This window comes from Ptychodera flava, chromosome 19 (assembly GCF_041260155.1).
Source record: "Ptychodera flava strain L36383 chromosome 19, AS_Pfla_20210202, whole genome shotgun sequence".
NCBI lineage: Eukaryota > Metazoa > Hemichordata > Enteropneusta > Ptychoderidae > Ptychodera > Ptychodera flava.
Window position 1 is genome coordinate 12479184 of NC_091946.1, and position 27659 is coordinate 12506842.

Consider the following 27659-nt stretch of genomic DNA (forward strand, 5'->3'; position numbering starts at 1 on the left):
AACAGGACTACGGACCCCCTGACCCATGGAATTATATCTACTGACGAACTGCAGGCTCACACCATATTGTTACGTAGTTATAATGAAACGAGTATCCTTTAAGTAAAATAAGGTGGTCCACGATGGCCAGTACGGGGTTCGAACCCGCGACATTCGCGTTATTAGCACGACGCTCTAACCAACTGAGCTAACCGGCCAGCTGGCTTGAAGAAGACGGAATAACAGTACATATATAGATTTCTGTGTCTCTACTAGTTAAAGGGATACAGTCGTCGGAACTGCGCCCAAAGGTCGTATGGGACCCATAAAACCAATGTAAACACTGCATCCAAGGTACGATGGTGATTGATAAAAGTGAAAACATGTCTGTTGTAATCTGCATCGTATAATTTAAATGTTGCAGCTATGATGATGAGGTGCGTCTAGATATCGTGCACGACACAAAACGTAAACAAGAAACTCGCACAGGCGCAATTCCGACGACTGTTTCACTTTAATTAATGTTCAAATCCCCTCTTGTTGTATAAAATTATATTTTTCTGCATACATGTACTTTAAAAACCCTAGAATATTCTTTGGCATACTCAATACTAAAAAGCTATATTCTGGACGCCCACGACTGAAAAAACCAAAAAACCAACAAACCCAAAACCCATGCAAAATACCAATTTTGCAAAGCAAGTCAGCTATGCCGTTTTACGGAAATGCTGCCTGAACTGATCGCGGTCTTATCATGTTTATGTATGTTGTTGATTTCAACGAAACGTACCCCGGATAACTTTAAAGTTCATTCCAAGATAACTGTGAATTGGCGGCGGTGCTGTGGCGTATCGATCGCGCTCGGGTCAAGGGTCATCTGTTCTGTGGCCAATTAGCGCGGCAGTCTGGCATTTCCTCCATACACGTTGGGGTTGGGCTGAGCGAAGAGTCGGGAGAGACGGACAGCGAATACGACCAGTCCAAATGCAATTTTCTAGTCGCATTTCCATCAATTTTCAGGTAAAAACTGAAGTTGCAATTTTTCGCCCGTTACCTAGCAACAAACCTCGACGTTTCTCTGACATGCGCATTGCATCTTGCTTTTGCATTGATAACGAAGGCAGAATCCAATTTATGGGCTTTGGCGTTTAATAACATATTGTTGCTGAAAATTTCACAATTAGCTCGTAAAATTCGCGCACTGGTCGTACGTGCAACATAGATTGATCAATATATCTTGTATTGTTCATCACACAGCCCTCTCGCACTGTAAGGCCAGGGTAGATACATTCTCTGTTTTGCGTCCACTCAAAGTTCCGAATGGTAGGCAGGTAGGCGGTTAAAATGCAGACACAAAAATTAACACAAAATGAATATGCCTTTATTTGATATTTCCCTCATGCAGCCTGTGCATTCCTGTCTCTTAATGCTTTTTGAGGATACAATTTTACTTCACCACACGGTTCAATGGCTGTAGCATGACTACTGTAAGGGATGTAATAGGTTTTACAACAGAATACAGTCAACAATTCTGCAATAACAGTTAGTGATTTTTTTCGGAAAAACTCCAAAACCTACGCGCGTGCGGACGCTAAACAAAGACTTTACTTGCTCTGGCCCAATTCAACTTAGCAGACGTGAGAAGGAAAATACTCATGCTTCGATGAAATTGTCTTCGCAGGGTTTATTCTTACGACAGTCGTAAACGAAGAATTTTCATTCAAATAAATCCAGCGATAAAATTAGCGTTTCGCACTTTGCTTAACTTAAACTGTGAGGTCAACGTTGGTGAGACTTTGAAATGAAGGTACCAGCGTTTTTACAAGCTAGCTACTTTCAACAACACCAAATACTAAATACCATAGCCGTTCATACTGACAGGTTAGCGTCAACGTTATAAGCTTGAGTAAAGTGTCTCCCAGACAGGATATGCCCGAAGATACATCGCAATTTGCGAGGGCAACTAGTCAACCGATTTCAATAAATGTTAATCAGCGTTGTTTATTTTCTATTATGAAGTATTTTAGACACAAGTAAAGTTTAGAGGGGAAACGGGGGCTGTTCGTGACTGTCCTAAAGGGGCTTAAAAAAGGTCACCAGCACATATGGGAGGAAACACTATGATTTAATTGACTTTTGACAGCAGTAGAACGTGAAAAACTGAAATGGAGCCAGAATATTTCAAATTCATTAATTTCACTTTAGATCTACATTTTAGGGATGATTCTTGACGAAATTCAAGATTTGGAAATATGCATACGAGTGTGATGGAGTGAATGTGTGCTCAATATTCGCAGACAATCGGGCCGGGGATGGGCCAGAGACTGCCCACGGCAACCAAACGACAGTCGAACAGACACACAGACAATCAGACTACAAATAAAGTACAGCGCAGAGAGAAATTCAGAGCTAGAGGAAAGTGGCGAGACATGCAGGCACTGTTCTCTATTATAATCATAGCTTGCTCGTTTTTTTCTTTTCACCTGCAAAACTTACATCAAGCATCATTGATATAAAAGTAAGTCAAGCGTTAAAATATTTTAATGATTTTGCTTTCCAGTTTCGACCTGCAGAGTGGGGTGCTGCCGGTAAATAGGTCGGAAAACTGTCTTACAATTAAACTATAATTCATTCCGCAATATGCCAACGATGGCTGATTACATTTAAAGGGACTTGGGTTCTTTTAATTCCGAAATAAATTATCGCAATTATACGCGAGCAACATCCCTCGAGGGAAGGAGAATACAGCCGAAAGACACCATTCAACTCACAATCCGGGCAGACGTGTTTTCTTAGTTTCAATTATGGCCACAGGCTGGTATATTGCCAACATAATCGTGCAGGCAAGTAAATAGATGCATCGCTACCATAACATGAATTCCGATCACGAACTGAACCCTTCCGTAAGGCTTGGACTGTTACGATGAGACATCTAAAACGATCTGGGCAATTAATCTTAGCTGTCATTAAATTTGCTTCTCTGTGGCCATGTAAACGTTGGTTACATCTAGCCAAATTATTTGTCCATATTCGCCATGCCCAGTGTGTCGCTGGTACTCAAGAAGCCTAAGCATTGTTTGCAACGCCCTACTGACTTGCACCTTGGCGACCACAAATTGCGCTTTACTACTACTTTTACAACTCTGAGTGAAAAGCTGGCAAAGTGGAAAAAATCAAAAGGAATTAATCTTCTGATAGTCCATTTGCCAGGAAATGTTCTTTTCTTTGCATCTCTTTGCGGTGTTTGGACGATCTTGCATCATTTCATTTTTTTGCAATAATTATTGCAGCGATTGCGACATCGTCAACATTTCAATGGCTGTGTTGCTAAGAGAAAGACATGAACGTACAGACACAGAGACATGCGCACAATCACGGAGACACGTGTACACGAACACATAAACGCGAAGGGCGAAGTGTGGAATCATATGGTAGAAAATAAAGTTAAACGGGAGATTCGATGGATCTTTCATGATGTTTATTTGTAATACGCTCATGAATTCATGATGTATTCCCTCATAAAACCATGACGTCATTGCACGTCAACCAATCGTTTGATTGATCTTCATACTAACACGATTGGAACTAAAAAAAAATTAGGGATAATTGGACGGTAAAGTAATGTCGATTTAGGCTGCAAATGTAACCCCATCTGCTTTTCTTTTCAACTTATACAGGTGTTTTTATGAGTTATTTGTAATATCGCAACATTCAACTATAGGCACCTAAAACTTTTGAAAAATTTGAAAAATATGAAGATCCAATTATCCCAAATTAGTTCCAATCGTGTTTACTACATGTATGTGCACTCGCTATCGCCATATGTCGTGGAATGGTTAAAATCGCGTGGTGTACCCCCGCGGCGCTTGGGTGGTTTGTTGCTTAAATAAAGTCTCACAGAGTTGATTATCCGTCATTCTGTAACATGACTTCAGAACTGTTTATTTGTTTCATACGATAGCTTAGTGTACAACTTGCATGTATCACCGTCGTCCATCACCATTTTGCTAATAAACACATATACCTGAAACAACGTCCGCAGGGCGTACATCGCCTGTAACCAGGGTTCGCGTTTACAATCAAAATTAATCATCTGTATAATTTAGTTAACAAAATAACAAAAGAGCTTGTAACTGAAACGTACACTGAAATATGTGAAAAGATGGTGAATTTTTTTTCATACATAACACATGATTGAATGTCGCATATGCGTTTTACGACCGCCTTTTCGTGAATCCAAATAATCGACGCAATATTCCGAAAGAAGCGACCATGATATATGTCTCCTAAAAACACTCCAACAAAAACTGCTGTTGTTAACTTGAAAGAATTTAATTAAAGTTTTAAATAATCCAAGCCCGACATATTGGTGTTTTTATTCTATTTATGATTGATCATCAATAATGTTTGTATCATATTGTGTCGCGTTTATGAATGAATGACCCGCTCCGTTGGAAACATAAATAATGAAAATTCTTAACGATATCTGCACTGGTCTAGTAAGAGTAAGTGAAAACATAGCGCGCACATATGTATGTATTTTGATATATATATATATATATATATATATATATATATATATATATATATATATATATATATATATATATATATATATATATATATATATATATACCTCAGCATAAATGTCAAGTGAACTACGGACATATGTTAAACGCTGTGGGTGTTTTTTTCGTTCGTTCATAGGGTTCAAGGTCAAAAGAATGTGTTATGTGCTTTGTAGTTTTACTGGAGCTCTTGCCAAAGTGTAAAATGAGGTTCAACGCCATGGCCACTCGTTTAAACGCTTAAGCTTTTAAGGTGGAAAGTCACCTGATAAGACACATTACATAACGAGTGAAGCAGTAAGCGTTCCTTTACGTACTACATCTACTCAGGTACGGCGGTGTGAAACGCATATTTTACAAAGGAAATCCACTATAGCAAGTGTTAATATATGCAAGCAGGCAAACTTTAAAAATATTTGTGTTTCGTGTATTTCAACCCCGACACTAATTTTTTCGCATTTCTAAAAGTCAGTCATTATTTTACCAATTCTTTCTTTCGTTCTTGATTGGTTGGTTGGTATGTTAACGGAAACACCTCTTGCCTTATCGATATTTGGGTATATGGTTAAAGAAGCGATTTATCTTTGTTTTTTTATGAAGTGTTGCACTTTAGCGTAGCACCTTTTCTGCCAAGCTTCCATACAGACATTAATGATTTAGAACTATCAATCCATGTTTGCAATTGTCTTTAAGGCACAATAGAAAGACTCAACTCTGTACTCACAGTTCAGTATTGAAATACAAAATTAGCTAGTCAGCGCTTTTACAAACATTCATATGGATGTGTCAGTTGTCGAGATATATTCATGAAGAGTTTTATTGCCTGAGTTATCAGGCAGTTTGAGTGTATTCATACTCTACCAAGCCTTAATTTGTGCGAAAAGTCTTATTAGGAGTAATTCTTTAGACTCTGTACAGTCATGAGATCGGCAAAGCTATCAGTAAATGATGAAATACTGCTACTGCGCTTCGAAACTTGATATACTCTAACCTTTGCTCAAAATTTCGTCCAGAAAACATTCAACCATTCTCTTTCAAATTCAAAAATAAAAACCAGGGGTCAGCGTGCAAAGTTTAGTACTAGAGAAACAAATTACCTAGCATTTATGGTAATGCAAATTCAAAATGGCCGCCATTCCTGTGTGAACTCTTGGGGACAATTGCATTTTCACAAATGAGCACCCATGTACACATGGTAGACGAGAAAGTATTCATGATTGTAAGAAAAAATGAAGAGTTCGAATATCTGTTCCGGAGGTACATTAAACGTCAAACAACTGACTGTGTGTCGGAAACCACTCTGAGCAAATCCTTCTAATATAACAGCCGATCGTAACAAAAGATACAATGGCAATAAAAATTATGGAGCTCGCTTTGCAGATGGGCATACTGATACTAAAGAGCAGAATCGATTCTGAGTTCGTACGCTTCGTATCCAACGAAGCCGAGGTCTTCAGATAAACTCTTGCAAAACTTGCCTCTAAACATAAGGAGATTGAAATCTACAAAAATGCCCCACCCTCGTCGGTGAATGTTCTGAATTAAGTATTCCGATGATTTAAGCGTGGGCGTTGGGAAAAGCCATCGCCACACTTGTGGAATCCTGTTCAGGTATATCATGAGATAACTGTGGAAATTGTGATCACGTATACAAGAGCAATAAGCAATAAAACTGAGACTGCCTGTCAATCTTGTTTGATAACGTCGATACAAAGATGGTAAAATTATTTCCTGTGACCTTGGTGTAATCGTTAAATGTGTATGTATGTATGTATGTATGTATGTATGTATGTATGTATGTATGTATGTCTATGTATGTATGTATGTCTGTATGTATGTATGCATGTTTCTTTCTTTGTTTCTTTCTTTCTGCTATGTATGTGTAGTTTGTCGATCTAATTATTGATTTTTCATTTATCATCAGGCGGATGGGTGGAGGAAATCGGAGCATGTCTTTAGTTTGAAATGTTGTCCTCCTCAATTTCTCGAATATGACCCTCCCCTTTGCCAAAATTTTGGAACATGACCCTCCCCTATTCTCAATTTCACTGTGGCCTTGAAAAATCTTTCGATCTGGATACAGATTGTGTCGTTCATGCACTTACAAGACACTTAGTTATTCCTAACAAAAAGTTATTTTGATGGATTTTGTGTGTGTGCAGGAGACATAAAACAATCAACGATATATTTTTAATTAAATATTGTTATTTTACGACTTATCCGGACACCAAACTTGCTAATTACCCAGCAATGTCGCTGACGACATTGAGACTTCGATCGGTAATTACCAAAGCACTTCGTTGATTCAAGTTGACACTAGAGTGAAGATCGGGTTGCATTCGCTTTGTTGGTGGCAGAGAGCTGATAAGATAATTTTCACGATGGCACGAACTATTTTGTTACAGGGGTTTATGCACCCCTCAACACTTTTGTGTTATACATATAAATATTTCAAAAAAATAACGACCGGTAATAATCAGAAAAAAACTAGTGATGTGTGATTTCCGTGGTCTTCTTCGTTTCAGTACAACAAAGATAAATATACACACGTCTGCTCTGCTTTATATGTAACTATTTCAAATGGTTTGTTCGAATTGTCCACTGTGTTCATCGTTCTTTACGCGGCAACATTCAACGGTTTTTCAGCATAGCATTTCAGCATAGCATTACACGTACCGTCTGCATTTGCCGCTCTCCACACGCTGTCATTCGCGAGAGAGAGCGTGTGTGTTTGAATCCGTTATTTCCTAGTGCATGGACGGTGACTGCAGCTCTTGGTTCGAAGTTCAGTATGTCTAAGGAAACTGATATAAACGTACGAACGAAGATCGTTGAACTGTCCGCGGACGGAAACAGTATACGTAAGATCTCTAAACTGTTGCATATACCGAAGAGCACAGTGTATGACATCCGGACTCATTTTGAGACAACAGGTTTGGTTCAAGCTTGGAAAAGAGGTAGAAGGCGACGGTCTAAAAGACGACCAGACGTTGTTGAATTTGTTGAGTTTCTGAAATGGAACAAACCATCGATTACTTCCTCGGAAATCCGAAGACAATTACTTCGGCAAGGATTGTGCAATGACGAAAATCTTCCAGGAGTGTGCACGATAAGCAAAATCCTACGCGATGATCTCAATTACTCTTTCAAGCGGATACAGAACGTTGCCAGAGAACAGCAAACGGAGAGAAATTTGCAGAGAATTTTCGAATATATCGACGCGATGTCTCAACTCAACCCTCAAACCGTACATTTCTTCGACGAAACTGGTGTCAAAAAAACAACTGCAAACAGACAATATGGTCACAGTCGAAGGGGACGTCCCGCCGTGGAAGTTCAACGCTACACTTCCGATGTGAATTACACGATCAATCTACTGCACTGTGCGCGTGGAGTAGATCATTTCAATGTTCTCGACGGACCGTCCAACGGACTCGAAATGATTCATTTTTTCGAGGAGGCAATGGAAGTCACCGATGAAGATGGACAGCCTATTTTGATCCCTGGCGACACAGTTGTAATGGACAACTGTGGCTTCCATCACGGCAGATTGGCGGAACCCTATTTGCGCCAACTTTTACAGGAGCGGCAGGTTAATTTGGTATTTCAACCACCGTACTGCCCCGAGTTCAATACTTGCGAGTTGTGCTTTCGGTCCATCAAAGGATATCTGCGTAAACATGACATTTTCGCCGTCGAGTTCACCGAAACTGCCATCATTGAAGCAGTTTCTGAAATCACACCACAGATGTCTCGAAATTTGTTCAGATGTTGCGGATTTCCACTCTTTTGAAACCTGTGCAGACTTGCAGTGTATGTGTAACAAATAGTTAGGGCATATTATTTGCGCAATCTCAGGAAGAGACGAGAATGTGAACATGTTCCGTAATGCTCGCGTCACATACTGATACGCTCGACTCGATGTTGTTTCAAAGCTTGTGATGAGAATAAAATTTGTCATTGACATGACAAAGTATTTTAATTGTAATAATTTCGTTTTGGTTTCGTTTTGGTTGAAATAAAGACAGTGTTACTGCTTCACATTAAAAATGTTCCATATCTCGATCCTAAATTTGCACTCCCCTCCCACCTTGGATGTTACATGTATTTTACGTCCATGTCCATTCACACAGAACCACTCATCACATGTCATAGAGTACACTTATAAAGCACTTGATAAAATACAGAGAAGGAACAACCTTTTAATGAAAAAAAACCCAGATAAACATTGACTAATACAACAAAACTCCGTTACCAGTTTACAGGTAGAGAAACACACTGGATTTACATCCGGATACTTTTGAGAATGTGGATATCTGAACTATGTAAAATGCCTATTGTAGTATTGTATACGACTACAAGTGACTCTTTCGGCAAGAAATTGAAAACGAAACACGCTTAGTAAATACAACATGTAAAAACTCCTCCAACAAACCTCAACAACTTCAATAATAATAGCCTTTATGAAGAAATGAACCTTGTCTGTCAAAAGCACATAACTGTCATCGTCTCAGCTCTCGTCCCACAAAAGTGCGACTTCGTTGAACAGTATATTACACATCGCGAACAACCACGTGAGAATGAACTTGATCAACTGAGACGCAGCGCTTGTGTTTGTCTATTTTGGTACCGTAGTTGGTGTCTGATTCTGAAGGAGCAACGCGGCCTCAAACAGTGCGTTCATATTTGATGTATTTTCATTAGCTCCATCACTGTTGTGAGATACATTCGTTATGGTTGGCTGTGTTTGGGGCTCTGGTTGGGGCGCAGTGTTAGTACGCGTCTCCGTCAACCGATCTCGTCCTAATTGTCGTTGATAATCACTTGACCCCACTTCGGACGTATTACCCGTGTTGTCAGTAAACTGACGAACAGCAGTCATCGTTTCGCTGGTGCGACTCTGAAGCTGATTGTCGCGGGGACGGGACGGCATTGGAAATGAACTCAAAATTTCTGGGGCCCGAGGTTGGGGATTTTCGACAAACTGACTACCCATTACGTTCCCAGTATTTTGATGTCCAGTGACTTGTTGTGGCAAAAATCCCATTCCATAGCCTGGATAAATTCCCTCCCGAAAAGGCATTGGCGATGGTCTTGTGGGCGGGATAACTTGCATGGGCCGATGAAAGTAGTCAAATTGAGAGTGAATAGCTGTTGGCGGCGACATGTATCCTACTGGTGTATGGAAGCCGTACGGATACCATGGTGGAGTGTAGGGATAGAAATTGGGATCGTCTCGACTTGCAAAATTCCGATCGGGTTTCGATTTTCGCCGAGGTACAACTTCGTCTTCATCCGATGAGGACGGCAAATTGATGTCATTTGCACAGGTCTTATCGCTTGGAGGCGGACGGGCGACGGCTTTGCGGGTACTCCTGAGACTTTTTTTGGTGCGCTTGCCCGTGCAGCTTGCTTTCATTTCAACATCAGAAACTACATTGTCTTCACCACTCTTCACAGGAGATGCTGATGAAAATGAAACATGTAAGCTTAGTTGAGTAATCTGTCAGACAAAATAGTTCTTGACAACCGTGTGAACTGACACATTCAAAAAACAAACATCTTTCCGAGGCGAGGCTGATATATACGTACAAGTAAAAATACACTTTCCGCGGCAGATTTGCCAACTTTTTGCGTTGCCATCTAAAATGGTTATAAAAAACATGAAAGGTACTTACTCATTAAAATGTTGTAAATTTTAGTGCAAGACTCTTCATCCGAGTTAGTAATAGTGTCGTTTTCTAACTTCATGAGCTTCATCTGTTCTTTGATAACTCTAGAAAATTCTTCCCGATCAGCTTGAATGGTCGAAGGAGCAGGAATGTTCTTCGCTTTGTTGTTATAACCTTGCCTCAAAATACTGATATCACGCTGGAGTGAGACTTTTCCCGACTGGGTTCGGCAACTGTAACGTTCTGGGAAGGCGGCAATCATTCTCGGTGTTAACGTGGTAGTGAACACACTTGTTGATCTGCTTTGAAAGTCGTGAAGTTGTTTTACTTCGTCTTCTTTCAGTGCTATGTCCTTCGTCAGTTGGCTTTCCTTTTCTTTGAGTTTCTTTAATCGGGCCATAAAGTCGTGTTTATGTTTATCCTGCCGGCCACAGAATATATTCCCTTGCATGGCTCGCCGAGAAGGCACCCTTCACTATTCCTGTTGCCGGTGGATTTGTGACCACGGCGATGACATAGGTTACACGTGCTCCTCAGGTTGCGTCCAACTGGTTTAGCTTCAGTTACCGGCCTGTTCATTTCATTTTTCTGAGCGATTACGGCAACTTTTTCATTCTTTAGTGAAGCTAATTCATCGAGAAGTTCATCTTCCTTTTTTTCCTTCCACTTTTTGGGCTGAATTTCTTTCTCGAACTGAGGACCAAGTTCTCTAGCGCGTACACTTCGTCCACTTCCGCTTTCTGTGTGCTCGTCACTTTGATATTCACTGATGCGGGATCGAGCTTCACGTTTGTCCGATTTGCCGACCATGTGACCTGCCGCTGGAGAACAGCCTTCACTTACGAGAAGTTTCAGTCGTAGATAATCCGCGTTTGGGATCGGTACAGCACATCTGTAAGCATCTTGCAAATCGTAATCATTGTCACTTAGTGTGATGACAGTTCCTTCGTCATTCACATACTGTAATTGAAAGGTCGCACCTTGGAGAGATGGTATTTTCTCGGCTATGAACGTCAAAAGATCGGTGTAACTTTTGAAATTTTCCTCAGTGTATACCTGCCGCGTTCTCCCACGATAAGATATTTGAAACTGATACATGATGTTTCCAGGAAATATGAAGTGTTGAAGTATGCATGCGATGAGTGTGAGACACACCAAAGTCAGACGTTTACCGCTCAAAATTTGAAGTGAAAGCTCTGTAGGTAAATCTTTGGAAACTGACCATTCTCAATGTAGGAGGTTTTGGGACAAGTTTGGCGGAAATGCCTTTCTTCGTTTTTTACAAAGTATTTCAGTATCAAAATGAGGACACAAAAACAATTTTATACGGATGCAACTACTTTTATTTTGTTTTTACAATGTCATTACTATTATTTAGTGCATAAAACTATCTCGTAAACATTGCTTTATTCCCAAGTGCTGTGTGGTTCATCAACCCCTGTAACAAAATAGTTTATGCCATCGTGAAAATTATCTTATCAGCAGCTGCATACTCCGCGAATGCAACCCGATCTTCACTCTGGTTTCACGTTGAATCAACGAAGTGCTTCGGTAATTACCAAACAAAGTCTCAATGTCGTCAGCGACATTGCTGGGTAATTAGCAAGTTTGGTGTCCGGATAAGTCGTAAAATGACAATAAATATCGTGATTTCCTCTCCATCTCCCAGATTTCTGCCAATCTTTGTAGTGTTAGCCGTCCAGCACTTTGTCCTAATGCGCCTCTACAAGTTCTACACTTGGGTCCTTCTTTCCAGGTTCCATGACCCTGATTAGCGCTCGGACTGACGCTGTCACATTAAGAGAATCAAAAGCTCATAAAACACTCATTGCAACTTGCAATTCTTTCGTCCGTGTTTTGTCAGTGTTATATTGACGTTGATGTTGAATTATTGAACTTCTCTGGTACTTTGGTATTCTCACCAAGTCAAGAGATTATCTAAAAAGATGTTTTGTGTTTTATTTACATGATTTTGTTTTTTTATTCTTTAGAGTTCTGAGGTAGAGATACTGTTATGACATTTATGATATTTTAAAAACTATCTACTGTTGATTGACCAATCAGAGTGCTCAATTCAGGGTGTTTTATTTACTCATAAAGCCTTGGTCACCAAATTCCAGAAACGAATGACAGCGCCATAGTAAAGTACTGTCCAATCAAAAGTGAACATGTCATAATCTGTAGACATCTGGTACGTTTTAATATTCAAATTTGGTTACACAGCGGAAACCAGCTGCAACACAAAATCTGCTGTGGTACAAACATAAACTAATGTGCCCTAGGGCATTTAAACTAATGTGCCCTAGGGCATTTATAGGATGTTCCATTACATTGGAAAGCTATTTCACAAATAAAATTTTAATTCATATCCTAAACATGTTACATTGACAAAGGGGACGGTTGACGTAAACACATTGAAAACGAAAATATATCAGTTAGGGGCGATAGTTTTAAGTCGGATAAACCCTCGTACTCGGGCTCTTCTGGTATATAAAGTCCCAACCCTGCGATAAAATGTCTCGGCCTGCGGCCTCGACATTTTATCGTTGGGCTGGACTTTATATACCAGAAGAGCCCTCGTACTCGGGCTTTATCCTATACTTATTTTGTATCAACTATAGCTTTATATAAAAGCTAGATATTCTTCAAGTTTGTTTTTCAGCCGTTTAATTGAAATATGGGAAAATGAGGGTATCAGTTGTATTAAAAGTTTAAATTTTCCTTCAGCAATTGACAGTGCTCTTTATATTTCAGTCTTTTTATACAGGGGAATTAGAATATGAGAATTTGTGCTCACTTTAAAAATGCAAATTTGACCCTCCCCCAAGATAGGTTTCCAGAAAATGACGCCATATCAATTCCTCCGGCCCGCCCCTCATAATAAATGATTTGCGTGTTATGCCACAGTACCTATAGACGCGCATGGAGTCATGCAACGTTTGAAGTAAAACTTTTTTCGTGAATCGATTCTATTTTTAGTGTCATTTTATTCCCAAATACTTACTCTGCAATTATTTCAAAACGTTTTAAACAGGTCAGTTACGTCCACTCACATCCAAGCTTGGCATCGAGTCCGGGGCCATCCTCGACTCCCAACTGACCGCCTCGAGCATGTACGAAGACAACACGCACATCTACAGCCCGGACAGGTCTCGCCTCAGCTCCGCCGGTGACATGACACCAGGGGAAGGCTGGTGTGCCAACGGGACGAGCCAAGGTGAATGGCTGCAGGCGGACCTGCGCAGGCCAATTCTTGTCACGGCAATCTCACTTCAAGTCGTCAAGCTTGTTGACAGCTCAGAGAAAGCTTATCTCATGACCGTTACCATTGAATATAGTAATGACGGTGTGAACTTCGAATCAGCCAAGGACAAGAACGGAAACAGTTCTGTAAGTTGCGATGAATATAGTTCCATATCTGTAACTTTGACTTTTGATGTATGTGCCATTGTTTTGTTCTGTTTGTGATATATATATATATATATATATATATATATATATATATATATATATATATATATATATATATATATATATATATATATATATATATATATGATAACAGATGATGGCAAACCAAATCTTAAACGTTGCTCAGTGTTTCAGGCTACAACATGTATCGTCTATTAGCGATCATCCGACGAATGGTTCAAGGTTCAATGGTTGAACCATTTGTCGGACGATCGCTGCAAAATAACGTATGTCGTAGCGTGAGGTTCATTTCATGATTTCAATTTGCCAACAACTTTGGCCAATTCTCTGCCAAAGGGGCATTAAGCAATGCTTTACCCAGTGAAAGTGAAAGAAGTTTAACTCGCGTCTCCCTTTTCTACAGCCACGATCGAAATGAATTTTGAATAGAAACTGGAATGGACTAGGAGTTTATGAATCGTAGAATGAACTAGAGAGCAAGTATACTTGAGTCCGTGAAAACCACAGAAATTAGTTAAGACTGTGATGATCAGACCTGCCTTTAAGTTTTTGATATTTGTGACGTTTAAAAGTTGATGATGGTATTTCGAAGCGAGAAAGAGCAGTAAGCTTAACGTGTTCATTTTCGCATGGATGTTTTCTACAGAAACCGGCATGATATCACTGAACGTATGTAGCCCATGACAAAATATTCGGCGGTGCCAGAACACAAGACAATGTTTAAAGGAAGTCGTCCGTGATGCTTTGCTTCTAATCGAGATACGCATAGGTTACCATAACCTGAATTATCAGATGCCAAGCGACCCTGGAACGACAGAGACAAATTAATAAGAACAATTTTGAAAGTCTCTCGCCCCTGTAGTCTTACTTTTTCGAGTGTACGTAAGCGTGTGAATTATCCGGCTCGGGTGGCACACTTTAAACCGCACGTGAATATATCTTAAATTGAGAAGAACTGTATCTAGCTCTTGCGAATGAACAGATCTTGTCAAAGGAATCCGGATTTTGAATCCATTGTATCAAATTCAATCTAGGTAGGTCTAATTGGATCCGAATCTGAGTCGTAATCCGATTGTTGGCCCTGTATCTACAATGTAAATGAAGCGTTGTAATTCTGGCAGTCATCGGTAGGGCCTGAGAATAGTGGGCAATCAGGTAGTTCTGAGAAGTCATATTCTGGATACAACACTAATCATGAGATTGTTGTATCCCCCGCATGTCAAGTATGCTGGAGTTACCAGTGGTCACATGACCAGACGGGTTTCAAGGCGCATTTATAGTTTCTCAGAATCTGACTCCAAGGAGCAGAATAAGCTTTAGAAAATCTACGGAAGTTAAACCGGGATTGCACGTAAACGTTTTAGCGCGAAGGTATGTCTTCAAAGTAATTTCTCGCAGATAGGGTATCCTTTGTTAAATTCCTCATCTCTTTAGCAGGGGTAATTATTACCCGCGATCAGTTTTTCTAATAACACGACAAGAGGTGTCATTCCTTTTTCACGGAAGCCTACACACTCTGTAAACGAATGTTACTGGATTTGGCAGTCGTTTGTCCACATTGCCTAGTTCACTAGTGGCTGCTAAATTCTCCTTATTGATATTTAGCTTCGTGCTTGCGTCTTGCGTTATAATCAGAGTTATAATCAGATAACTTGCTGAGAAGAATTTTATTTACCCCGTCAGCTATCACTATAGGATAAAATTGTGAGACTGGAGCGAGAAAGTGACGCTTTCTCGCAATTGGTGAGAATCTCCTGTGACGGTTATTCTCGCCGCAGTCTGTGAGAACTTTTTAATTCTCACCGGTGAGCTGCGAGAAATACACTCCTTGGTGAGAATAATAGTCCGTGGGCTAGAGGGGGTCTACGTGCACCCCCCCCCCCCACAGGATAACAAACCTGTATTTTTCAGAACCCTTGGGATCCCTAGAATACGAAATGGAATTTTAACAGAAAATATAGGGACGCAATAGCTGTTATGGTCATGTTTTGAAGGGTACCGCAAAATCACGATTTTCCAAGCCAAATGCATTTTCGTCAAATCTGTCTTCTTGTAAGTCATGTGCTGAGCTCATTTTTTAACATAACCTCACTTGTTTGGTATCATTAGAAAGGGAATTTATTCCTCTTTAAGATGACATATTGCATTATGCAATATCTGCTACAGTTTTTGTCAATATAACCAAAACTTACCCTTACCCCAAATTTAACATTACAAATTACAGAAAATCTCAAATTCTACCAATTTTTTAGCTAGGCATAATAAAAAATGCAATGCTTTGTCTGAAATCTGTTTTATTTGATACAGGGACATGTCAGAAATATGAAATAGACTTTTAACAGAAAAAATATGGGAATCTACAGCTGTAACAGTCATATTTTGAAGGGTAACGCAAAATAACAGTGTTGCAGATTTGCATGCATTTTTGTTAAAACTGTCTTCCTATAAGTTATCTGTTGAGCTTGTTGTTGAATATAACCTGGCTTGTTAGGTATCATTAGAAAGATAATTCACTAATCTTTAGAATGACATATTGTAACATGCAATATCTTCTATAGTTTTCATGATATGTAACCCAAACTTACCCCATACCCCTAAGTTTACATTGAAAAATTCAGTCATAGCTAAAACCAAATTCTACCATTTTTTTAGCTTGACACAAAAAATCTGGCCGTTTTTGCTATTAAATCTATTTTATTTGGTACAGGGACATGTCAGAAATATGAAATAGACTTTTAACAGAAAAAATATTGGGAATCTACATCTGTAACAGTCATATTTTGAAGGGTACCACAAAATCATAGTGTAGCAGATTTGTATGCATTTTTGTTAAATTTGTCTTCTTATAAGTTATCTGCTAAGCTTGTTGGGAATATAACCTAGCTTGTTAGGTATCATTAGAAAGATAATTCATTACTCTTCAGAATGACATATTGTAACATGCAATATCTTTAATAGTTTTCATGATATATAACCCAAACTTACCCCATACCCCAAAGTTTACATTGAAAATTTCAGTGATAGCTAAAACTAAAGTCTACCATTTTTTTACCTAGACATATAAAATCTGGCCGATTTTGCTATTAAATCTATTTTATTTGGTACAGAGACATGTCAGAATTATGAAATAGACTTTTAACAGAAAAAATATTAGGAATCTACAGCTGTAACAGTCATATTTTTAAGGGTACCGCAAAATCACAGTGTAGCAGATTTGCATGCATTTTTGTTAAAATTGTCTTCTTATAAGTTATCTGCTGAGCTTGTTGGTGAATATAACCTGGCTTGTTAGGTATCATTAGAAAGATAATTTACTAATCTTTAGAATGACATATCGTAACATGCAATATTTTCTATAGTTTTCATGAAATATGACCAAAACTTACCCCATACCCCAAAGTTTACATTGAAAATTTCAGTCATAGCTAAAACCAAATTCTACCGTTTTTTTTAGCTTGACACAAAAAATCTGGCCGTTTTTGCTATCAAATCTATTTTATTTGGTATAGGGACATGTCAGAATTATGAAATACACTTTTAACAGAAAAAATATTGGGAATCTACATCTGTAACAGTCATATTTTGAAGGGTACCGCAAAATCATAGTGTAGCAGATTTGTATGCATTTTTGTTAAATTTGTCTTCTTATAAGTTATCTGCTGAGCTTGTTGGTGAATATAATCTGGCTTGTTAGCTATCCTTAGAAAGATAATTTACTAATCTTTAGAACGACATATCGTAACATGCAATATTTTCTATAGTTTTCATGAAATATGACCAAAACTTACCCCATACCCCAAAATTTACATTGAAAATTGCAGTCATAGCTAAAATCAAATTCTACCAATTTCTTTACCTAGACATATAAAATCTGGCCGTTTTTGCTATTAAATCTGTTTTATTTGGTACAGAGGACATGTCAGAATTATGAAATAGACTTTTAACAGAAAAAATATTGGGACTCTACAGCTGTAACAGTCATATTTTGAAGGGTACCGCAAAATCATAGTGTAGCAGATTTGTATGCATTTTTGTTAAATTTGTCTTCTTATAAGTTATCTGCTGAGCTTGTTGTTGTGAATATAATCTGGCTTGTTAGCTATCCTTAGAAAGATAATTTACTAATCTTTAGAACGACATATCGAAACATGCAATATTTTCTATAGTTTTCATGAAATATGACCAAAACTTACCCCATACCCCAAAATTTACATTGAAAATTACAGTCATAGCTAAAATCAAATTCTACCATTTTCTTTACCTAGACATATAAAATCTGGCCGTTTTTGCTATTAAATCTGTTTTATTTGGTACAGAGACATGTCAGAATTATGAAATAGACTTTTAACAGAAAAAATATTGGGACTCTACAGCTGTAACAGTCATATTTTGAAGGGTCTCGCAAAATCACAGTATTGCCAACTCGCTTGCTTTTTTGTAAAATCTGTCTTCTTAAAAGTCATCTGCTGAGCTTTATTTTTGACATAACCTGGCTTGTTAGGTATCAATAGAAAGGTAATTTACTAGTCTTTAAAATGACATATTGTAATATGCAATGTCTTGTTTAGGTTTCATGAAATAGGACCAAAGCTTACCCCATACCCAAGGTTTACACATGAAATTACTGCAAATCTGAAACTCTACCATTTTTTACAATTTATTAACTTTATATACCAAAGGCAATGCTTGTATGCAATCTATGAAATATGTGTTTTTGTTAAAAAGTATGTTACAAATATGAAACTAACTTTTAACAAGAACATAATATGATTTTGTAGCCTTTTGGATCATATTTGGAAGGGTACCCGGGTATCAGGGCAAATTTGCCGAAACACATACATTTGCAATATATGGGTTCCCCCTCCAAAAATGATCCAAATGGCTACTAAATTGTATCATCTTATAATTAAAAGTTAAAAGTTAATTTTATACTTGTGACATACTTTTGTAACAAATAAATCAGATTTTAAACAAGAATTGCCTTTTGTATTATGTGCAGCAAAAATGGTAGAATTTAAGATACGCTGTAATTTGCGATTTGAACTTTTGGGTATGGGGAAAGTTTGACCATATTCCAGGAAAAATTGTATGACATTGTATATTACAATATGTCATCTTAAAGAAGAATAAATTTTCCTACTAATGAACCTCACAAGCCAGGTTGTGTCACAAAATAAGTTCAGCAGATGACTTACAAGAAGAAGAATTTAACAAAAAAGGTGCCAATTTGCGGTACTGCGATTTTGCATTTCCCTTCACAATATGGCTATTACAACTATACAGTCCAAATATCTTTTCTGTTAAAAGTCTATTTCACATTTCTGACATGACCCAGTACCATATACAACAGATTTAATACCGAAACAGAGCTATTTTATCATGTCTAGCTAAAAATTCACGGAATTTGATCACGTTATCTATGACAGTACTTTCAATATAAACCTTGGGGTATGGGGTACGTTTTGGTCATATTCCATGAAAACTATACAAGATATTACCTGTTACAATATGTCATTGTAAAGACTATTTAATTACCTTTTGAATGATACTAAACAAACCCGGTTATAATCAATTACAAGCTCATTAGACGACTTATAAGGTGACAGATTTAACAAAAACGCATGTGAATCAGGAATACTGAGATTTTGCTGTACCATTCAAAATACAGCTGTTACAGCTATAGAATCCCAATATTTTTTCTGTTAAAAGTTCATTTCATATTTCTGATATGGCCAAGTACACAATAAAACAGATTTCATACAAAAAAATTGCCTAATTTTTTATTTTTTATGTCTGCGTTAAAAATTGCTTGAATTTGACATTAGCTATGACAGTAGTTTTCGATGTAAATTTTGGGGTATGGGGTAAGTTTTGGTCATATTTCATAAAAATCTGTACAAGATATTGCATGTTACAATATGCCTTTTTAAAGGCTAGTAAATAATCTTACTAATGATACCTAACAACTTACATTATATTCTATAAGAAGCTCAGCAGATGACTTAAAAGACGATAGATTCAACAAAAAGGCACGCAAGTCAGGAATACTGAGATTTTGCTGTACCCTTCAAAATCTGACTGTTACAACTACAGAATTCCAATCTTTTTTCTGTTAAAAGTCTATTTTATATTTTTGACATGACCCATTACCGAATGAAATAGATTTCATACAAATAAATGCCGGAATTTATATGTCTAGGTAAAGAAAATGGTAGAATTTGATTTTAGCTATGACTGCAATTTTCAATGTAAATTTTGGGGTATGGGGTAAGTTTTGGTCATATTTCATGAAAACTATAGAAAATATTGCATGTTACAATGTCATTCTAAAGATTAGTAAATTATCTTTCTAATGATACCTAACAAGCCAGATTATATTCACAACAAGCTCAGCAGATAACTTATAAGAAGACAAATTTAACAAAAATGCATACAAATCTGCTACACTATGATTTTGCGGTACCCTTCAAATATGACTGTTACAGATGTAGATTCCCAATATTTTTTCTGTTTACAATATTTCTAAATTCTATTTCATATTCTGACATGTCCCTGTACCAAATAAAATAGATTTGATAGCAAAAACGGCCAGATTTTTTGTGTCAAGCTAAAAAAACGGTAGAATTTGGTTTTAGCTATGACTGAAATTTTCAATGTAAACTTTGGGGTATGGGGTAAGTTTTGGTCATATTTCATGAAAACTATAGAAAATATTGCATGTTACGATATGTCATTCTAAAGATTAGTAAATTATCTTTCTAATGATACCTAACAAGCCATGTTATATTCACAACAAGCTCAGCAGATAACTTATAAGAAGACAATTTTAACAAAAATGCATGCAAATCTGCTACACTGTGATTTTGCGGTACCCTTCAAATTATGACTGTTACAGCTGTAGATTCCTAATATTTTTTCTGTTAAAAGTCTATTTCATAATTCTGACATGTCCCTGTACCAAATAAAATAGATTTGATAGCAAAAACGGCCAGATTTTTTGTGTCAAGCTAAAAAAAACGGTAGAATTTGGTTTTAGCTATGACTGAAATTTTCAATGTAAACTTTGGGGTATGGGGTAAGTTTTGGTCATATTTCATGAAAACTATAGAAAATATTGCATGTTACGATATGTCATTCTGAAGATTAGTGAATTATCTTTCTAATGATACCTAACAAGCTATGTTATATTCACCAACAAGCTCAGCAGATAACTTATAGGAAGACAATTTTAACAAAAATGCATGCAAATCTGCTACACTGTGATTTTGCGGTACCCTTAAAAATATGACTGTTACAGCTGTAGATTCCTAATATTTTTTCTGTTAAAAGTCTATTTCATAATTCTGACATGTCTCTGTACCAAATAAAATAGATTTAATAGCAAATTCGGCCAGATTTTATATGTCTAGGTAAAAAAATGGTAGAATTTAGTTTTAGCTATCACTGAAATTTTCAATGTAAACTTTGGGGTATGGGGTAAGTTTGGGTTATATATCATGAAAACTATAAAGATATTGCATGTTACAATATGTCATTCTGAAGAGTAATGAATTATCTTTCTAATGATACCTAACAAGCCGGGTTATATTCACCAACAAGCTTAGCAGATAACTTATAAGAAGACAAATTTAACAAAAATGCATACAAATCTGCTACACTATGATTTTGTGGTACCCTTCAAAATATGACTGTTACAGATGTAGATTCCTAATATTTTTTCTGTTAAAAGTCTATTTCATATTTCTGACATGTCCCTGTACCAAATAAAATAGATTTAATAGCAAAAACGGCCAGATTTTTTGTGTCAAGCTAAAAAAATGGTAGAATTTGGTTTTAGCTATGACTGAATTTTCAATGTAAAATTGGGGTATGGGTAAGTTTGGGTTACATATCATGAAAACTATAGAAGATATTGCATGTTACAATATGTCATTCTAAAGATTAGTGAATTATCTTTCTAATGATACCTAACAAGCCAGGTTATATTCAACAACAAGCTCAACAGATAACTTATAGGAAGACAGTTTTAACAAAAATGCATGCAAATCTGCAACACTGTTATTTTGCGGTACCCTTCAAAATATGACTGTTACAGCTGTAGATTCCCAATATTTTTTCTGTTAAAAGTCTATTTCATATTTCTGACATGTCCCTGTATCAAATAAAACAGATTTCAGACAAAGCATTGCATTTTTTATTATGCCCAGCTAAAAAATTGGTAGAATTTGAGATTTTCTGTAATTTGTAATGTTAAATTTTGGGGTAAGGGGTAAGTTTTGGTTATATTTGACAAAAACTGTAGCAGATATTGCATAATGCAATATGTCATCTTAAAGAGGAATAAATTCCCTTTCTAATGATACCAAACAAGTGAGGTTATGTTAAAAAATGAGCTCAGCACATGACTTACAAGAAGACAGATTTGACGAAAATGCATTTGGCTTGGAAAATCGTGATTTTGCGGTACCCTTCAAAACATGACCATAACAGCTATTGCGTCCCTATATTTTTCTGTTAAAATTCCATTTCGTATTCTAGGGATCCCAAGGGTTCTGAAAAATACAGGTTTGTTATCCTGTGGGGGGGGGGGGTGCACGTAGACCCCCTCTAGCCCACGGACTATAAAGTATGATAACAGATTCTCACTGGTGAGACTGGAAATTCTCAATAAGCATAGTGACAATGTGTCATGCTCATCATTCACTAGTGAGAATCAACCAGACTCGCCGTACCTCGGTGAGAATCAACCAGACTCACCATTGACTGGTGAGAATCAAGTAGACTCGCTGTTCACTGGTGAGAATCAGCCAGACTCGCCGTCACTCGGTGAGAATCAACCAGACTCATCATTCACTGGTGAGAATCAAGTAGACTCGCTGTTCACTGGTGAGAATCAGCCAGACTCGCCGTCACTCGGTGAGAATCAACCAGACTCACCATTCACTGGTGAGAATCAAGTAGACTCGCTGTTCACTGGTAAGAATCAGCCAGACTCGCTGTTCACTGTTCACCAGTGAACAGCGAGTCTGGTTGGTTCTCACCTATGATAGGTGAGAACCTCATCTATGATATGTTCTCACCTTCTCGATCTCGTAAAGATCGTTTAGCTCGTTTCAAGGCCATATCATCCCCGACTTTGTCCCACTCATTACTTTCACTTGTCTCTGCGGCCTAACAACAGATTTCTCCCGCTCACCTTCCATATTTTAGTAATCGACTAATGGCCGTATCATCCAAGATAGCAGTTCGAGTTTCTCTCTCGTTTTTCTGCCAGCTGGCATCCCTGGGCCGCTTTGGCGTCTGATTTGTACTTGTCGTATATGCATGTCGCTTTCATTGTATTTCGAGTTCGCAAGGCAGACGATGTCTCCTTGTCCGCCATAGTTGATTTTGCCGCTTCCATCGCTATTGAAAATTCGATCATCGTGTTCCGAATGAAGATGTCCTCAGCAATTTTTAAAATTTTTTTGCTGGGGTCGCTTAGTTTGCCAATTCTGTGTTGTCTCTGTCCTCGGTTTCCCCGGCCGGTTGTTCGGCTGCCTGTCTTCAAAGTGCTGTCTGAAAAAAAGATTGATTACATACGTGTAACCTTTAAACATTTCAAAAGCAATTCCGTTTGCGCATCCAGTATAGTTTATCTCTCTTTTTCAGTTTGGCGCGATATTAAGGTATTGGATTTCTGACTGTACAGCAGCTTCTCCGTATAATACACATTGATGTTTGACTATCGAATATAAATCCGTTTCCGAATTTAATCCATCTACACCCAGCTTCACACACTTGTAACTATGTTTGCAAACATGGTTACAAGAGATGTCGTACAAACAATTCTTCAGCGGATGTTAGATTGCTGCGTATTAAACTTTCCGGCTTTTGTCCCCTGTAACTTCGAAGATCCCTCGAGGTTTGTGAACGATGAAAATCTCTTCATACAGAAAATCAGCAGAACGACTCTTCATTGTCCGGGGGAACGATAAAGTCCTTCCTCGTACTTTAGAGACGTGTGGCTCCAGCGAGGAAGAGATTCATACGTTAAATTTTCAGTTTTATGGGAAAATATTGCATTGAAAAGGTCATTTATAAACTATTTATACTGAGATGGCGATGAGAGATGCGGACGTTGAAATTCAAAAGCCCTATTGTTCGAAACCTCAGGTTTATCACGTATTGCAGTCGTCTACCCTAAAGTTAAAACATTATGTATTAGACAAGTAGTTTATTGAAGCCGCCTTTAGATAAATACCTTATCAAGTGTTTTTCGAGTTTTGCTGTAGCAACGGAAAAGTGTCGGAGTCAAAAGAGATACTGTGAAAGTGTTGGCAAGTCGAAACCGACATGGTAATAATTTCTTTTCTCGGAAAATGCCTCGTCGACCGCGATTCCTTCGATTACGAGAGAGAAAAACCCCGAAATTTACAAAGGAGCGACATCCTTTGATATGCGATTTCTTTGATTGTGAGTACCTGTACGAGAAGATTTGCGGCGAGAGCAAAAATTGTCCGGCGTAAGGTTCATGTATGCAGCCAGAAAGAGCGAAAATCTCAGCCGGCTAACAAGAATAAGTGGATTTGTAAGGGATACCGGGAGAGAGGCCGCATGAACGTTCAACTCGCGATGGAAAAAAATGGTCGGAGAATGGACATTGTTTATTTCAATAAAGTTTGAGAACTTTTTATTATTTATTTATTTATTTATTTGTTTGTTTGTTTGTTTGTTTGTTCGTTTATTCGGCGCTCTTTGGTCATCCGTTTTTACTATATTGTTTCTCCCGACAAACTCGTGTCAGAATCCATTCTTTTTCCTTTACATATTTGACAACTTTAGCCGTACGCCTGCGTCGACCAGTATGTGATCAAAACATTATTGCTTGAATACATGGGTTTCCGGCCCTTCGCGGCAGGACACCCTGATCAAATAGCCATTTTCTCTCGAGCCTAAGACTCACGTATTCAGGCAATATTCAACTCTTAAAACTGCAATATCCATTGAAGCGAACCATCTATAAATTTACAACTATAGTATTTTGCATATGAGCAATAAAAATAATTAAAAATTCAATATTAATATGATGGAAAGTCATACATTGGAAGTATCTCCAATAATATATCCCTTGACGATACTAGTACGCGAATAATTTACATCCTTGTAGTTGAAAGAGCAGAACTTCATTGTGGACCAAAATTACTTCCCAATAGACATGAAGTATTGAGCTCGTCAAATGAGACAAAGCATGCTGCGCACGCACTCACAGGGGTCTCAATTTAGCGAAAGATTACCGAAATGGTAATCTTTTATGATAATAACTCACGGAATAGGGAATTGTGAGGGAAGAAGCGGCCGTTGGCATTTTAGCAATCAAGCATTTTGGCGAGGAGCTGTGATTCCACAATGACGGCATTGTCAAAATGGAATGAAACCAGCGAAAACTTTGCAAGCCGCGCAGCAAGTATTTCAAACACCCTACAGATCGTATAGCTAGATGCAAATGACAAATTACTGGAAGGTTAACTTACGTAAGCGTGGGACGGCCTTCCCAAAGTTCCTTGTTACTGAAGAGCTGCATTTCAGTGACCCAAGAAAAATAGCTTGGAATCATCAAGTTGTTTATGTTGTCATCGTTTTCTTGCCTTGTGATGTATCTTTTAAACCAGAGGGGGATATGAATGAATGAAGCTTATGTTGTCCGCCATTTGCAGATCTAGGAGTTTTTTGTGTGTGCAATGATCGAGCCATCCCTGGAAGAAACAAAATTAATATCCCTTCATTTTTATCAGTAAATCTGGAGAACAAATGGCGCGTCACTGTCAAGTTGTTTTAATGAAAGTCTGCTAAATCTCTCGATAAGAGCAATTTTCAGAAAAATAACATGGGAACAAATCGATTTTGAAACTTTCTTCACAAAGCCCTGGCGACTAACTTCATGAACGCCTCTCGGCCCAAAGCACCTACAGGTATATACACCTCTGAGCGATTTTGATGTGGTAAGATCTGAGCGATTTTGATGTGGTAAGAGTAACAAAACTACACTCAACAAAATATCGCGTTACCCATCCATTACGCTTGACTCCACCATTAAATCTCACTAAAATGCAATTTCACCTGCAAATTCGTTTGAAACATTTATGCCGCAAGATTAATCACGCGCACGCGGTAAGATTTTGAGATAAGCAACGATCCACACGGACTTTAAAGTTCCCTTTAGCTGTCCAAAATTGTTGAAATACTCTTCTTCCCCCTTTAAAAGAGACTGTCGTCGATTTGAGCTGCTGCTCTGGACTTAATTTTTCATGATCCAACTTTCGAATGATTGAACACTTTACAAAACAAAATTGCCGTCTGGGACGAAGCAACAATGTTCCTTCTACCGCTGTCTGTGCTACAGTGCACAAAACTGCTGAATATTTAAAATTAATTCAATTATTCAATTTTGCTGAAAAATTCACATCTGTAACTATCAATCACTATTACGAGAACAATTATTCTCCTTTTCCATAAGACGAAAACTAATCAGGTAAGCTTTTATCGGTAATAAAATATTCTTTTTAAAATATCGTATCGCGGTATCATTTATCACTAAGATGAAGTGTTCCCTGCAAATTCTAAGAATGCTTACCCCGAGGGTCGCGTGTCCAGATAAGAATGCCTGGTTCCTGTGACGCAGAAGCATTAAAAGAAAAAATTGCGAAAAATTGCAGTTCCCGGAAGAAAACAAATAAGCTGGGGCGATGACCATATGTCGAATAATCATTTGTTATTTTCACGAAATAAGGTGTCTTTTATACCACTTTTGACAAAATATGTTCTCGTATATTTTTAAATGAATTCGAATTCAGTTTTAAATTGATTAATGACGCACTTCTGTTCAACAGACAGTTGAAAGTTTCAGGGTCCCTTTTTTCATGCAGTTCCTATCTTAACGAAGATATTTACCCATGGTACAAATTACGTGTATGTTTAACGAGTGTATGTTGGTTAATGTTTGCAATTAACATTTTTGCCAAGCCACAGTTAACATTTAATATAGATCATATGCCAGGGTTGTTCTGCAATATCTCTTCGCCCCGGAGAGGTCAAGTGTAGGTCAAGTGTAGGTCAAGTGTAGGGCATTTACACATCCCTGAAGTTATTTCCTCGTTGTGTTCGTACTGATCTGTCTGCGTTCCTGATCTGTCCTTCCTTTTCTAATTCGCAGTATTTTGACGGTAACAAAGAATTCGTCGATGAGCTGAAGACCATCGAATTGCCTGTCCCTGTGTTTGCTAGATACGTGCGCATCACCGTTTGGGATTTCGTAGAGAGAGTCTGCACGCGATGGGATCTTCATGGTTACAGGATAGACGGTGAGTGTCCGCATAAACGATACCTATACATGTAGTATCGCACGATGCAACCAATCCTCCTCTGTGAAGTTGGGCTTTTTTATCTATTGCGGAGGGTTCATGCGTGGAATCCAAAAAGAAAGCTATAGATTTCGAAACAAAGTGACACTGTTCACGCAGAAAATGGCACAATGATATCTCATGCAATCCCCGCGCGGCGTCAAAGAGACTTCTCACATTTTGACGCTTTAGAGTTGTTATCTGTTGATACTCGTTCACATTCATTGAACGGTATCCAAAGGTATCCAAGAAACTCAATGAAGTGAAATGTTTGACATTTTCGTTGGACTAATAGACCTTTAAATTTTTTTAAAGGTCAAGAGTAATTTTAGCGGCTGAGTGATTTGAAACTCTTAACAACGTCCTGCCATACTGCGGTGATTTGCTGCCAGACAAACGAACCTGAGCACTACTAATAAGACGCTACGATCAGTGTCGCTTAGCATACGTGCACTGAGGGATGATTCTCTGATGTCGTGTACAAAACGTTTCCTGTTTTAAAAAAAAACCTAAACAAAACAAAACATACACATTTGGGATACGTCAAGTTAAAATTGATACATTGTTTCCCCGAGGCACCACTCAGCGAGGGCGTCGTTCACGAGCCAAGTATGAGATCTTTGTTGTCG

At 38.0% G+C, this 27659-nt stretch overlaps 2 protein-coding genes and 1 non-coding gene across 3 annotated transcripts in view; 1 reads left to right on the top strand and 2 right to left on the bottom strand.

The window, feature by feature from the left end:
• LOC139118983 (uncharacterized) overlaps positions 1-27659 on the top strand; it is a 135240-nt gene that overhangs the window by 44263 nt on the left and 63318 nt on the right. Inside the window, exons 4-5 of the mRNA XM_070682585.1 lie at positions 13254-13609; positions 26844-26991. Of these exons, the coding sequence (XP_070538686.1) occupies positions 13254-13609; positions 26844-26991 (504 nt within the window). The remainder of the gene's footprint in view (positions 1-13253; positions 13610-26843; positions 26992-27659) is intronic.
• Positions 124-197, bottom strand: Trnai-aau (transfer RNA isoleucine (anticodon AAU)). The gene has a single exon. It is a non-coding gene; the product is annotated as a tRNA-Ile (tRNA).
• On the bottom strand, positions 8374-11850 carry LOC139118601 (uncharacterized). The gene is made up of 2 exons (XM_070682006.1): positions 10226-11850; positions 8374-10013 (listed from the first exon to the last, which is right to left on the bottom strand). The coding sequence occupies exons 1-2, from the start codon at positions 10668-10670 to the stop codon at positions 9166-9168; spliced, it is 1293 nt and encodes a 430-aa protein (XP_070538107.1). The 5' UTR covers positions 10671-11850; the 3' UTR covers positions 8374-9165.